At 35.3% G+C, this 15040-nt stretch overlaps 1 protein-coding gene across 1 annotated transcript; it reads left to right on the forward strand.

Moving 5' to 3' along the window:
- Positions 1-432: 432 nt before the first annotated feature.
- On the forward strand, positions 433-14080 carry LOC114884142 (protein boule-like; the record flags this gene model as incomplete). Its single annotated transcript, XM_029202898.1, has 6 exons — positions 433-453; positions 4150-4293; positions 6841-6932; positions 9040-9094; positions 10340-10415; positions 13953-14080. Coding segments are annotated over exons 1-6 (516 nt in total), but the record flags the coding sequence as incomplete, so codon positions are not given.
- Positions 14081-15040: the final 960 nt, after the last annotated feature.

Below are 15040 nucleotides of genomic sequence, written 5' to 3' on the forward strand. Positions count from 1 at the left end.
AGGAAAGGCGTGAAAGGCGTGCGGTGCATGGAACTCTGCATAACCGTTCGCTCTCTCCTCCCCAGCCGTCCGAAAACAGGCGAGAGTGGCTCCAGAAGGGAGCCCTCGCTCCGAACACTCCACGCCCGCCCCGACCTGCTGTACGCTCTGCCCCTGAGACGGCCCAGCTCGGCGACACGGGCCACCGCCGAAACCCGCCCGCACCGCAGTCCACCGCCCTAGGCGACGCCGCCTGTCCCTCCTCACCCCCCGGGGTGGCAGGTTCAAGACCCGGGTCCGAGTCTCCGGCCCTGCAACTGCCACCAACGCCGTCGCCGCCAGTGGGAGAGAGTCTCCGTCGGGAAACGTGGTGCTGCTTCCTGGGTGCGAAGGTGCTTTCAAACCTTAGGTTTCTGTTCCTTTCCCCCTGGCTTTTGAAGAACAGAGAGGAGGATGGAGACCAAGTCCGGGGCGGTGAGTACGGCGGTCATGGCCCGGAGTCCTGGGCCCCGGGGTAGTGGGGAGAAGGAGAAATGTGGACTCCGTCTGTGAGGGGCTGGAAGGGCGAGTCTAGAGCCTGCGATTTTGTCGGGAAGTAACGTGGTCAGGGAGCCCCATCGACTGCGACGAAGAGCGGCCCGCCTGCAGGCCCCGTCGGGTTGTGTCGTGGGGTCGGGAAGGTGCGGCCACCGGGCCTGGACGGGGTGTAGACGGGCTGGGAGACCTCGGCAGCGACCGGGAGGCGGTGGGTGGCTGGGCCCTGTGCACCAGGCCGGGCCCAGGCTAGAGAAACAGCTTTCCCGCCGAAATTAGGCTCGCGCGTCTTTGACGCCCACTCCCACCGGACTCCGCCCAGCCGCCCCCCTGAGGCGTTGCCCTGGCGACTGACGCCTCCTCTCCTCGACTGGTCATTGGGGACCAGAAGGCCCGAGAGACCTGGCGGGGGTCGGGGGCGGGGCTGGGTAGCGGCAGGTCGGACCGGAACCTCTAGCCCAGGTCGGACCGGAACCTCTAGCACCAGGTGCGCGCCCAAGCCAGACAGGGCTGGGCTGGGGAGGGGCGGGAGACCGCTTAGGCCCGAGGGGCTGCGGCAACGTGCCGCCCCGCCCCGCGCGGCGCCCGCCAGCAGCCAATCAGCGAGCGCCATGCGAGGCTCGCAGGGCAGGCTGCACACTAGGCAGGCGTCGGGGTCGGTGCCGTTGAGGGTTCCCGCCACTGCTGCTGGCGGGTTTGCAGGGCAAAATTTCTCGCTGGCTAGCTTTCTTTTCCCTCCCGCACTTTGGTGGGGAGGGGGTGGATCCTCGAGACAGTGATCAAGTTCATGATGACCCGAGAGAACCCAAGGGAGTTGTCGCCTCAGCCATTTCCCCCACCGCCTCAGCTTGCTGGCTTCGGAGGGGAAGGAGTACGGAGGCCGTAACTGCGACGGTTAGCCCGCCCTTTTCCTGTTGTGTTTGTTGGCAAAGTAGATGATAGATTTCGAGGTTAATTTTAGAGGGGAGGAGGCAGTGGGGGCACATTACTTTGGGGGAAATTTTAAATAAACTAGTACTAGAAGTTTTACTAAGGACCCTTACTTCTAACCCCAAAACAGCACCAATCTAAGTGCTTTTCATACGTTTGCAAAATTATTGCCAGTAGAATTTGAGGCTTTCTTAATTAACTCAGTGAATCGCTAACCTTCTCTGAGGAACTTAAAGATTGTCTCTACCTGAGCCTTGTTACTACCAAGATTAAAATATTTTCTAGGCTATTATTCATATTGTAGTCTTCAGCCCACAACCTAAGGGTTGGCATATCGTGAGCAGGAAGAAATTACTCATTTATTCATTCGTTCAACAAATATTTATTGAACATGTGCTATATATGGTCCCTACTTTAGATGCTGTGGTGAACAAAACAGGCAAAACCCTCTTCCTTCTTGAACATTACATTATAGTGGAAAGAGACAGACAACAAACATAATAAATAAATTACATGGTATTACATGTTGGTAAGTGGTAAGGAGAAAAATAAAACAGTTGGAACCCACAATAGAACAGGAGTCTTAGAAAATGAAGAATGAAGTGAGTGATATGTAAAAAGTTCATGTTTTTCCTTCCTCGGTGTCATTTAACTGATTTCTCAAGATTGGAAATAAAGCACTCTGTTCTCTTCCATTCAAGTCAGTCCTCTCTTAATGAAAACTAATGGAGTTGACTTTTATTTAAACAAATTTGGAACAAAAGAGGTCATCCATTGAATTCATTTTGTTTTTAAGAAGAGAATTTCATGAAGATTGATTTTTTTTTTAACTTTGCAAATAGGTAATGACTACATTCTGTAACCCAGCAGAGAGAAAAGATGGTATCTACCAAAGCTGTTCTATTATCTCTAGCAATACAAATCCACACTTGAAAAGTAAAACTAAGCATCCCAGAATCATCCAGTCTGGGCACTATGTCTTACAAGTAAAGTGACTGAAGTTACAAATAACGTCCAGATGCCCAGGGAGGATGCTTTTAGGATTCCCAGTTTCTTTAATTGGCAACTACAACATAGCAATTATTAAATATGATGACTCTGTGGTTTAAGAGATGTTTTTATGAACTCCCTTACTAGGGAGTGTTTTTCCCCCTTAAGACTAGATGGAGAATAGAGCCCATAAGGTCCAGCCTATAGCCCCATAGTCACTACTGGCCTAGCCATTTCTCTGTACATCTTGCAGAGATTAATTTAGGGATTATGGTTTTATTGGCCAATGAAGTGAAAGGAGAGCAAATGTGAAAAAGAACAACTCCATTATCTAAGTTGGAAATTCATTTTCATGAATTTGTTTTTCAGAGAATTTAAATCATCAACTCCAATCTTTTTGAAGCACTCATTTAGGGTCTCAAAAGTCTGTTTCGTGTTCCCAGAAGGAGAATAATTAGCAAGTTCTTAAATTAGTTTCTCTTTAAAATTCTATTCTCAAGTCTTGTTTTTTTTCAGGTGTACCTGAGGAGTCTACTATCTTGCCATTGTGCAAAGGTGTATATGTTAATATATATTTATTAGAATCTAAATTAGGTCCCCTGACTTAGAATTGTGAACATAAGAACTCAATTCTTTAGCATAAAGAAAAAATTAGTATAAAAATTTTAGTATAAAAATTTATACCTATGAGTTATAGGTATACAATTTTTTTTTTTTTTTTTTACTAAATCGGTCCACTTTTCCAATTGCCAAGTGCATTTTAAAAATTTGACTTTAGAGTTGAAAAACCGTGAACTTGTGTTGGAGTCTGTTTACTTGTCAATGCCCTTTAGCCAAAGACTACCACAAATACACCTGCAGTTTATTAAAGTTGGATCTTCTGAATTAACAACAAAGAAGAACATACACCATGCGGCCTCTCAGCAAAGTGTTAGAAGAACTTATTATAGGATTTAAGCTTATATTAAGCACTTTTTAGAGAGGGTTTAATGAAGAAAGCTTTACTCTGAAATACGTGTTGTCAGGAGGTGGGAGTAATTCTATAATTGGGTATGTTAATTCTTACCTAGGAGACAAGAAAAATAGATTGAAGCTAAAGCTGTGATTGTTAAAAAAAGGAGCAGTCTTATCAGGCAGGATAGAAGGACGTTTGGTCATTCTTGTGGTTTGGGTAATGCTTTTGTTTTTGTCAATGTACAGATATGATTATGGAGTGATCTTGTTTTTATCTTCATCCACCACAATCACAGAGGAGCCTTGCCCGATGTTGGTGTTCTGTTAACAAGAGAACACCACAGCCTAGCTGTGAGTTCCCGGCCAACTCCTAACACCAGGGCCTAGTTGGTTGTGCCAGGCCAGCTCCTAGCTGTCCAGGGTTTTTCTTCTCTTTTTCAAACTTCTTTTTGAGTTTAATATTCCTTCTTAATGCTTATAATATTTAAATAGTACAGTTAATAATAACTAACATATGTATGTTTAAATAATATATTTAAGATTTAAGATCGTCTCTGTAGAGGAATGAATTCTACATTTCTTATATTTTTGTTGCCCCCAAAAGTTATTAGCTCTAATTATAATCTTCATAATATTAGCATAAAATTAAAGTCTGAAATACTACATTTTGTCAATGACTTATCTTTTTGAAGGATATATGCTTTCATCCTGCATCAAAACTTATACCCAGTACTAAGAGTTTAAAAGAATTTTATTTTACAGCAAACATCGAATCAGATGCAAACAGATTCATTATCTCCATCCCCTAATCCTGTGTCACCTGTGCCTTTGAATAACCCAACAAGTGCCCCAAGATATGGAACAGTGGTCCCTAATCGCATCTTTGTAGGAGGAATCGACCTTAAGGTACCTAATTATGCATGCAACATAGTGTATTCTTTGTATTAGAAGTGTTTTATTTCTCAGAAATTGTTTCTTCCTGCAACTTTAAAAATAACATATTTGCTATTTGCATAATGATTAGTAGGTTTCAAATTGTCTTAATACAAAGAATCTTTTCAACAACAATGTAGGTTAAATAGAGTATATATAATTGTCCAGTTTCACATACAAGGAAATTGAGGCTCACTGACATATCTATAAGCTCCTAGCTACTTAGTGACAAAGTGAAAACTAGAATTCTATTTTTCTGACTCATATCTCCACATGCTTTATTTCACCATACCACACTAATTATACTTTTTTACATAACACTCTAATAGCCCAAATAATGAGTGACTATAATTTTCAAAAGAAGACTCAATTAAGGAGAAAGAAAACAAAAACACAGCAGTTTTATGAAATCCTGTTTCTTTATCCCAACTTTCATCTTAGGCTCCTGAGTAACTTCCTAGACTTCTATCTTTTGCAGGTTGCTTTCTATCACCTAATTTAGAATTTGATCACTAAAAAAGGCCTGTGTCCTAGTCAGAATAAAGCATTTTAACAGTAATATGTTTAAACAATGTAATAGCCATTTCACTCTTTCAGAGAGGCATAGTTTTGTGAGATGTTTTGCAGCACCCCCATGTGGGTGGTGGTAGTTAAACACCTACAGGAAAGGCAAGCATGGATAATTTAGGAACACTCTTACTTCCAAGTGGATATATCGAAGGATTTCCAAGCTTCCATATTACATACTGGAAATTTCAGGGAGAGTTGTCTTAATAAAAAAAAAAAAAACTTGTGCAATTAGGGTATGATATTTGACATTTAATACTTGCTATCTTCCAATGATCAATCTCTCACAATTTGTATGGAATTACTTTTTTCCTGCTCAAGATAAATGTTACACTTAATGTATTTGTCAAAACTGTGAGTCTTAAGCAAGTATGTGATTGGTTCACTAAAAATAAATTAAGGAAAATAATTTCTTATGAAATGCTTATTTTTTAAAAAAAATTTCTGTTTCTGTAGCAAATATTAATAGCTGACCAGAAATATTCAAGTTGAATATTCTTGTTCAGAATTTATATTATATTAGCTTAGTATACTTTTAAATAAATAATCAATAAATGTGATAATTTATATGGCTAGGTTAGTGTAGGTTTTTATTGAAGCCAATCAGCTACAATATGAACTTTGGGAGCCATTGTTACAATACAGTCATAGCTTTAACATAACTGCTAGGGATCTCTCCCTCATACTTATACCTTTCGCAAAACCATAGGTAATTTCCAGCAAGGAAATAGTTTACCATAGTAGCAAGCAGTCTCAAACTTTTTAAAATTCTTCTTTTTAGAACCCTACAGCCCATCCTTTTTAATATTTAATCATCTTGACTTTCTGTCTCCTTACTTTTCAGCAAAGAAATGGAGCTGCAAAATTGAGCTAGTGATTTTTCTATCAGAGAATAGTTTGAATTAATTTGTTTTCAAGTCTCTAATAGAAACCTTATTCTGACGTTGATTCCATTTTGTGTTTATTGAAATGAGGCAGTCAGTTATTCTCAGATTAACTCAGTATTTGTCATCATCCAGTTTAGCAGGCTTTAGGTTACCAACTAAAAACCAGTAAGTAGTGAGGTAGCAGTGGAACTCAAGAAATATTGCTCTGCTGTTAGGCATGTCTTTTCCTAAATATATAAAGAAAAATTTTTTCTATGGATATTTAAAGTTCCTCTTGGGGGCAAACACTTATAGCTGAACCAGAAAATGAAATTGCAATGAATTTTGTGTGAATACTCTAGAGAAAGGTGATATGGGTCTATTATGAGACTATTTCAATTAAAACCAGATATGCCAAACTATCTTTGTAGGCATCTTCTACATGATAGTCTAATTATGACTCAATTTTTTTTGCATATCATCATAATGTCTGTATTTAGCTGACATGTATATTGAGTACAGATAAAGCATCTAAAAACTTTAAATCTTGTAGCCTCTCTGTTGTTATCACAAATTGAGTTCAGGTACTTTTGGAAATATATTTCCTTCCTAAGACCTTACTTTTCCTGGGGACTCTGCTGATTAAAATAGAGTGACTGGTATAGGCCAGCATAACCTAGTTCCACTGCTATGACTGTGGGCCTCTCTGAATCACAAGAACCAATAGTAGTATGCCCTTAGTATAGTTATAGCCATGCCTAGTACAATTTTATTAAAAACTGGCTAACTAGAGAACAAGAATTCCTTTAAATAGTGAACTTTCTTTGTAGTTTTTTAAAAATTCAGCTTAAAATATTTTATTGCAGTGTAATATTTTACGACATAGTATTAACAACTCTGCATAAAGCAAAGTATTCATATTGATTTTAATAACCTAGTGGTTTCATGCACTGTTTCTATGATGAGAGGCATTCTTACATCCATATTGTTATTTATGTTACCTTTTGTGTCTCCAAACCAAGCATAAGAGTTGTTTCATCTTTTATCAATTAAAATGGTTTTGTGTGTTTTCTTTTTATACCATTAGACAAATGAAAATGATTTAAGAAAATTTTTTTCCCAGTATGGGTCTGTAAAAGAAGTGAAGATTGTAAATGACAGAGCTGGAGTGCCCAAAGGGTTAGTATCACTATGGATAGTACATGGAATTGACAGTTGTATTTTTATTGGATTACTAGGTTTTGTATACTAATTTACTTTGGTTCCATTTTTTAAAAGAGAGTTTCATGCCTTCTTCTTTCCTCCTACCTTTTGATTTCAGTGTGTGTGTGTTTGTGTATTTTGGAGGAATAGTAACACTATAATATTCCTTAATTTATTGGAAAGTTATTCTTGCAAAGGCTGAGGGACCATTCATTGTTCGGTAATAAGCACTTAATGTCAAGTAGCTCTTGTCCAGTAGCCAAGGAACCAGAAGCTAAAGGAATCTGATATTTTTGGAATTGTATACCTGCTTTAGACTAGAGAGAACTTTACTTGAAAAAGGCTGACACAAAAGAATGTCCATAGGTTGTGCCTCAAAGACCTAATTAGGGGACTAATCTGAGAAATATAACTCTTAATGAGAATGATTTTTAATTGCCAAATCAAGGAGAATGAAAATTAAGGGAAAAAAGCAGTAGGATTTGTCTAGAACTGTCTAGTGCCCTTAGAGCTGTTTCAGTGGATTGGTATATTCAAAAGCCAAATACCAGAGAAGAAAACGGTAGTTTGCATAGGGTACTCTCTTAAGAAGTTTGACTGCAAAGTTAAAGAAATCGATGAAGGATTATGTTTGTTTTCTTGAAAAAAAGACAATATATACATACTTATAGGCATAAAAGAAGGGACCAATAAGGTAGAGGGAAAATTATATTAGTGGGAAACTACATGTAAGTATGACAGGTGGACACTTTGGAAGAGATGAGATCCTGCAGAGGTTATTTTTAAACAAATGAGATATTTCCTGAGACTGACAATCAATATTAGGATGAAGTGAGATTGTACCTCTTTTATTTTATTTTATTTTATTTTATTTTATTTTATTTTATTTATTTATTTATTTTATTTTATTATAGAATTTGTAATATACATTTTTTAATCATTGAAAAACACACATAGAAATGTAGACTGTATTTTATGCTTTTTCCACTGGGTGGTATATGTGTTCTACCAAAAAAAAACTAATAATAACGTAAAAATATTTCTTTAGCCGTTGTTTAATGTTTGGGCAAATAGAAAAAAAGAAATTCCTTTGTTAAAAAAGAAAATTCGTATATAATACAGCAATTATGAATTGAAGAAACAGTAAATGTTTACTAATTACACAATACATAATTATATAATAGTAATTATGAATTGAGGAAAATAATAGTTTAGCACTACTCAGAACAGTTTCCTTAAGTTATGCAAATAGAGATTACATTTTCGGGGGATATACTTTTTATTTCTTTCATTCCTTTTTTTCTACCTATTTTGGCTTTTTGGACATGGCATACATTGTGTATTTGTGTCTTGATCATATGATTTATACTCTGAAGGTAACAAGTATATATGAAAAAGCATATATAAAGTCTGGGTTGTACATATTTTTAATTAATTTTATTTGGGAAATATACTAATAGTTGCATTATCAGTTTATGTATGCTGATAATAGTAAATAATATGTTTGTATACTCATTTACCAACATAAAAAATTTTATTATGTTGAAACTTTTAAATTGTTAAAGGTTTTTTTCTACTTTGATTTCTATTTAAACCAAACTTTTATCATTTTAAAAGGAGATTAGTGCTCTGGACTGAAATTTATTGCATCCCAATTTGTAAACCAGAATACAAATCTCTCATGCTTTCCTGCCTTACTTACAGCTCAGGTCTGAAACTGTTTCAAGATCCCCGGGGTTGTTTTTTTTCTTTTAGGCCCCTCCCTTTAAGAGGAGGTGACAGTGATAAGCTGTGAATGATTCTCCTAAGTTTTGCATACTGGTGCACCAAGGAAAAATGTTCACTCCTACCATGGCCCATTCTTTCTTTTTTGTTTTTTTTTCTTTTTCTGGCTGCTCCTTGAGGCATGTGGGATGTTCCCCAACCAGGGATCGAACCCATGCCCCCTGCATTGGGAGTGGAGAGGCTTAACCGCTGGACTGCCAGGGAAGTCCCCCGCAATGGCCCATTCTTAAAAAAAAAAAATTAATCTTAATATATTCCAATGTAATGTTCTAAGATAATAATTAATGCATTTATTTAGGTATGGCTTTGTCACTTTTGAAGCACAAGAAGATGCACAAAAAATTTTACAAGAGGTAAGATATTTTGGTGTATTTAACTTAATTTTTAGAACTTCTTTCTCTGAAACTAATCCTTTAAGGTATTAATTTAATAATAGTAGGATTCCAGTACAATGATTGATTGCTAAAAAAAAAAAAAAAAAATTTTATCTTCTTTGCATCTTAAGATTGACATTGGTCTCCAAAAAAATGAATTAAGAAAAAAAGATTAAAGAGAAACTTTATCTGCAGAAAAACAAATTCCAAATAATTATGTAAGTATGGTTGTGAAGTTGTAATATAATTTTTCACTTTATTTGCTTAAACTAAGAATTTAAGGATGTATCTTTCCTGAAGTGTTAATAGCACTCTGAATTCCTAAAAAACACTACAAATGTAGATTCCTAGAGTGAGGTTATCTGAGATCATTTCCCTCCTCTGAAAAACTTTATATAAACTAAGAGCACTCATAGAAAAAGTCTATAGCCTGCAGTTCAATATATAATAACTTTAAATTTGGCAACTGTAACATTTAAATTTTTTAGGAAAAAATTTTATTTAAATTGTATTTAAGTCATATGCAGTCGATTCTCATTATTTGTAATGGTGTGTTCTATAAAATCACCACAAACACTGAATTAGCAAATATTGAAGTGCTGCACCTAGAAGAACACAGGGCTAGGTTCCCACAAGCTTCTGCTCACAATATTTTCATCAGCCAGTCAATACGTAACTTTGTCCTATGGGTGCTTCTGTTTAAAGATATTATATTTAATTTATATTTTTGATTCATTAACACTGAACTCGTGGCCAACAGCCCTATAACTTATGCCTGAATTAAACCCAGCTAGCACATATTTTCTCCATTAAGTCACATGACAGACTTTTTGCACTTAGGAACACTAGCAAGCACTTCAGCACTACACTTGAGGGCCATTTTAAATAGCAAAAATACCAATATAAGTCACAAAAATGTGAAAAACATGACACTAAATAGAACATGAAAAGGACAATTGTTTACAGTATAAAAGATGGAAAAAGAAAACAGTGTCACCCTGTTTGACCTTAGCTGGGACCACGTGTGTAAGGCGACTCAAATTTTTCACCTCTCTCCTCACATACACTAATAACTAGTAAATTGTCAGGTGAGGAATTAAGGTCAGAGCACTGGAACCAAGATTCACACCCAGATCTATTTAAATCCAAAGACTTTGCCCTTTCCACTATGCCTTGCCACTTTCAAAGAATGATAATAAAATAATTCATTTTTTCTTATTTTAGGCTGAAAAACTTAATTACAAGGACAAGAAACTGAACATTGGTCCAGCAATAAGAAAACAACAAGTAGGGATCCCTCGTATGTATTGAGAACTAATGTATTTTTCAGTATTTTTGCATGGTTCTTTTTTGAAATATTAGAGTTTTAATAGAACTTCATTAAAATATCAGCTTTCTTTCATTTAGTAAAGTAAATTTAGTGAAGTTGGTGGTCAAATGAATATTTCTTACCACAAATTAAAATATATTAGTTTGCAGGGTGGGGGGGGCTAGGCAAAATTTATATAAATAATGATGTTTAACTATATTCCATATAGTTACATCTTTAAAGGAAAAATCTTTTATGATAAAAATATAGTTTAAAATTACAAAAGAAATTAAAAGTAGTTAATTACTATTTAGAAAATTTTCTAATTAACAAAGTAATTTAAAATTAGAGTAAAATTACAGAAAGTGAAAATATAGAACAAATATCAGAAACTCTGGTTGTATGGTACATACTGTAACCCAACCACATGTATCATAATTAACAGAGGAAACAATCCCTAAAGCTTTAGGAATTGGCTAAATTAGATGCCTTCCTCAAATTTTGGTAATGCTTTCGACTCTACTCTTTTTTTCCCACTCTTCCCATTTATTAAGTTAGACATCTTTACAGTTAACTTTTACCTATAATATTTATTAAAATCTCCAACAGAATCTTTGGCTAGAAGGAGAAACTTTGCATAAAATTTGTAACTCAATTTTTTATTCTTCCTTAGCTGTGTCCTAGTGTCTACTGGGATGTTTAAATCATTAGGTGGATATTGTACATCTGTTAACAAATTAATAGATTGTGCTCATTTGGACTGTTCTGTTTTTGACTTAGAAGTTAACAGATATCAAGTTTAATTTTGACTTAGTATTTGTTAATTTAGAAGATAACTGAAGTGTCCTTAGTAAGTTGATACTCCAAAATGGAATGCAGTAAATATGGCAGAATGCTGAATATTTTCAGACTACTATTGTTAGTTGCAAGAGTTAAGCTATAACATGTAATAGCAGTTCTTTAGCCCATTATCACCATCAGTAGGAACAACTAGTAATGTTCATATTATGACCCACAAGTTGCTAAAAATAGAACATAAATCAGCAATATGCTGAATGCTTTCAAACAGATGTATAGTTATTTAAGAACTATTCAGCACAAGGGTCAATGTTATGGGTTTTCATTTATTTCATTTAATCTTTACAGCAATCTGTGAGGTATTATTAGTTCTATTTTTGTAAATAGAAAATTCAGCTTATAAAGGTAAAGTCATTGTTTTAGAAACATTTCTGCTGAAATAATCTTAAATGTAGGGGAAAGTTAATCTGGTCATGTTGTGGGTCTTAACCCAATGGCACCATACCAGAATTATAAATTTTCTTTAAATTCTTTAATTTTCTTTAAACTGTCTTTAAAGTCTCATGGTTTATATAAAACTTCATGTGCAATTTGGATTCTGTTCTATAACACTATTGTTTATTAAAATGTTTCCTAAAAATAATTGTTTGAATAAGACTGATTCTGTAAGAAGATCACCATGTTCAGCCTGTGCCTTTTCATATTTCCTGACATAACCATGCTAGGCCCAAATTTGAGAAGTATGGGGTTAAATAACTTAACCAAATGGTAGCGCTAGCCTTCAAATCCAGGACAGTTTGACTCCAAAGCTATTTTTACTTTTCTACAAAGAAAGAATAAGTATTAAAGATATATTTACAAAATATAAGGTATTCTTATCTCATTTTTTTTCAAATCTATCACTTCTTTTCCATCTCCATTACCAATATTCTAGACCCAGCTACCCACTTTGCTTGCCTTAATTTCTAGAAAAGCCTCCTAACTGTTCTCTCTGAATCCAGTCATGCTACCTTCCAACCTATCACACACAAGGCAGCCAGAGTGATCTTTCAGAAGTGCACATCTTATCATGTTCTTCTCTGCTTATTTCGAGCTGTCCTTCTCTTTTCTTTCCATGCTTTAGCCATCTAGCCTTCCCTCAGTTTCAGAACATAACCGTATTCCTGATATACTATTTTCTTTACCTAGAGTGATCTTTGCCATCCCATTCGTTCTTTAAAGCTCAGCCCAAAACAAATGTCATTTCCTCACAGATGCTACATATATACATATATATATATATATATATATTTGAAATGTTCACCATTGTACCCTATACTACCTCTTCATGTCTTTATCAAAATTGTATTTAATTAATTGTGTAATTAGCTAATGACTATCTTCCTTACCAGAACCTAACTTCTATGAAGATAGAGGCCATGGCATGCCCAATTTTTTTCTTTTTTCTTTTTGGCTGTATCACTAGGGCCTAGTTCAATGCCCTGTAATAGTAAACACTCAAAATTTATTTATTTAACAGATGAACCTGTGGTTCCTTGATGATCTTTGGAGGGAAATCCATAGACCTTCTGAATTGCGTGCAAAATTTTGTTTGAATATATGTATTTTTGAGAAAAGGGTCTGTGTCTTTCATCAGATTCTCAGAAGCATTGGATTAAGAACCACTAAAATACGCTATAACAATACAGATAAAATGTGGTGAAAATATAAAAGCTGAGAAGTAGTACTGCTATTTAGAGTGGCAGGCCAGTGCTGCCTACAGTGTGGTTTGCAGCCACCAACACTTCACTTGGAATCTGTCAAAATGCAGTTCCTCAGGCCCTATCCCAGGCCTCCTGAATCAAAATCTCTTGAAAGACCTGGAATTTGTATTTTAATAAGCTGTCTAGGTTATTATAATGAATTTTAAATTTTGAGAAGCACTAGTATAGTGGAAGGAGGATTGCCAGTTCAGTAATTTATATAACCTGTTGGTCAAGTACTTAAATCTAACTTGGCATATAAAATTTTTAAAGTCTTCTCCTGACAAAAAAGAATTTTTTTTTAATTTTGGGGGGAGGGGTATATATAACTTTCACCTAGGAAAAGGGATGAGGACCCAAAATTAGCAACAGAAAGGTCTGTGGTCATGTTTGTAATAGCAGCAGTTGTAGCAAAGGGAGACTAGAGAATAAAATATAGTCATAGCATGAGTGAGGGCTTGCTGATAGTAGATCCAAAGAATTTGTAAGGTGGAACAAGTGTCTTGAGGAAAGTAGAATGTTGTCTGATTTCACTGCCTCCATTTTCTTTGGCCTTTTACAAATAGACAGTCTTACTAAGATCTTAGGAACTTCACTACAGTGTCTATAGTCTTCAGGAAACTCTAAATTGTATGTAATTTATATTTGTAAAAATAATGACTTTGCTGATAATAACCTCAATTGTTAAGTTTTGTGTTTCATTATACTAGTATTAAAATCTGAATTGGTGAATTTTTAGTATTCCTTATTAAACTTGTTTCTTTTTCTTTCATTTACCTTAAGCTAACAAAAGCTCTAAGGTAGTGAGTTTGAAAATATATATTTCAAAGATACTTTAACATATGGAATTTTTTAAAGAACTTATAACATTCAATTTTTACTGTAACTATATATATGTGTTAAGATAAACATCTTCCATTGTTCAGAAATTACATTTTTAAATGTCAAACTGAACATTTCAGTTATTACTATTTACACTTTGTTTTAGGTTCCAGTGTAATGCCAGCTGCTGGAACAATGTATCTAACAACTTCAACTGGATATCCTTACACTTATCATAATGGTGTTGCTTATTTTCATACTCCAGAGGTAACTTCTGTCCCACCACCTTGGCCTGTAAGTAATTTCATTTTAGAAGGGTTTCCATCTATTACTATTAAATTTTTTATTTCTGAAATATTTCAACCACAGACAATTACAAATAATGACAGCCATGTAGCTACCACTCAAATTTAATAGAGGTTAACATTTTACCATATTTACTTAAGTTCTTTTAATAGGGGGAATAAAATATGACAAATTCAAGTAAAGTCTCCTTGCCCCAATTATCTTACCCTCTTTTCCTCCTTAGAGGTTAACCAGAGTATCTTTTCTGTCCATTTTATATGTTTTTACTACAGATGTAGAGATTCTTAAACAATAGATACATAGTATTGCTTTAGGTGGTTTTTAAACACCATATAAATAATCTGGTTTTCCTAGTCAACATTATGTTTTTGAGATTAAACCATGTTGATCCTAGCATATCTAGTTCATTTATTTAAATTTTTTATAATATTCCATTGTATGAGTGTATATTCCCCTATTGAGGGACATTGTAAGTTTTTTTCTACAATCAAGGCTACATTGAGGAAACTATACTCAATATTTTGTAATAACCTCTAAGGGAAAAGATTCAGAAAAAACAGTTATATATATATGCATAACTGAATCACTTTGCTGTACACCTGGAACTAACACAACATTGTAAATCAACTATACGTCAATAAAAAAATTTAGTAAGATGAAGTATTTTCAATGCAGTTTTGATATTGCATGTACTCTTTGTAAATTGCTTGTGATTTTTTAAAATTTAACCATCGAGGTCCTATTTTTTATTCTAATCAATTTGCATGACAATATACAATCAAAACTTCATCATTTTATATATAAATTTTATACAGTATTATTTAATCTTTTTCATTCTGAGTTTAAAAGTTTTATAACTGAATCAATTAATTTTTTCATTTTACTTCATCACTTAAAATTTTACCCCACTAGGGATCTGATAACTAATCAGATTTACTTTCTGCTAGT

This window comes from Monodon monoceros, unplaced genomic scaffold (genome assembly GCF_005190385.1).
Source record: "Monodon monoceros isolate NGI ecotype Baffin Bay Population unplaced genomic scaffold, NGI_Narwhal_1 Contig4164_ctg1, whole genome shotgun sequence".
NCBI lineage: Eukaryota > Metazoa > Chordata > Mammalia > Artiodactyla > Monodontidae > Monodon > Monodon monoceros.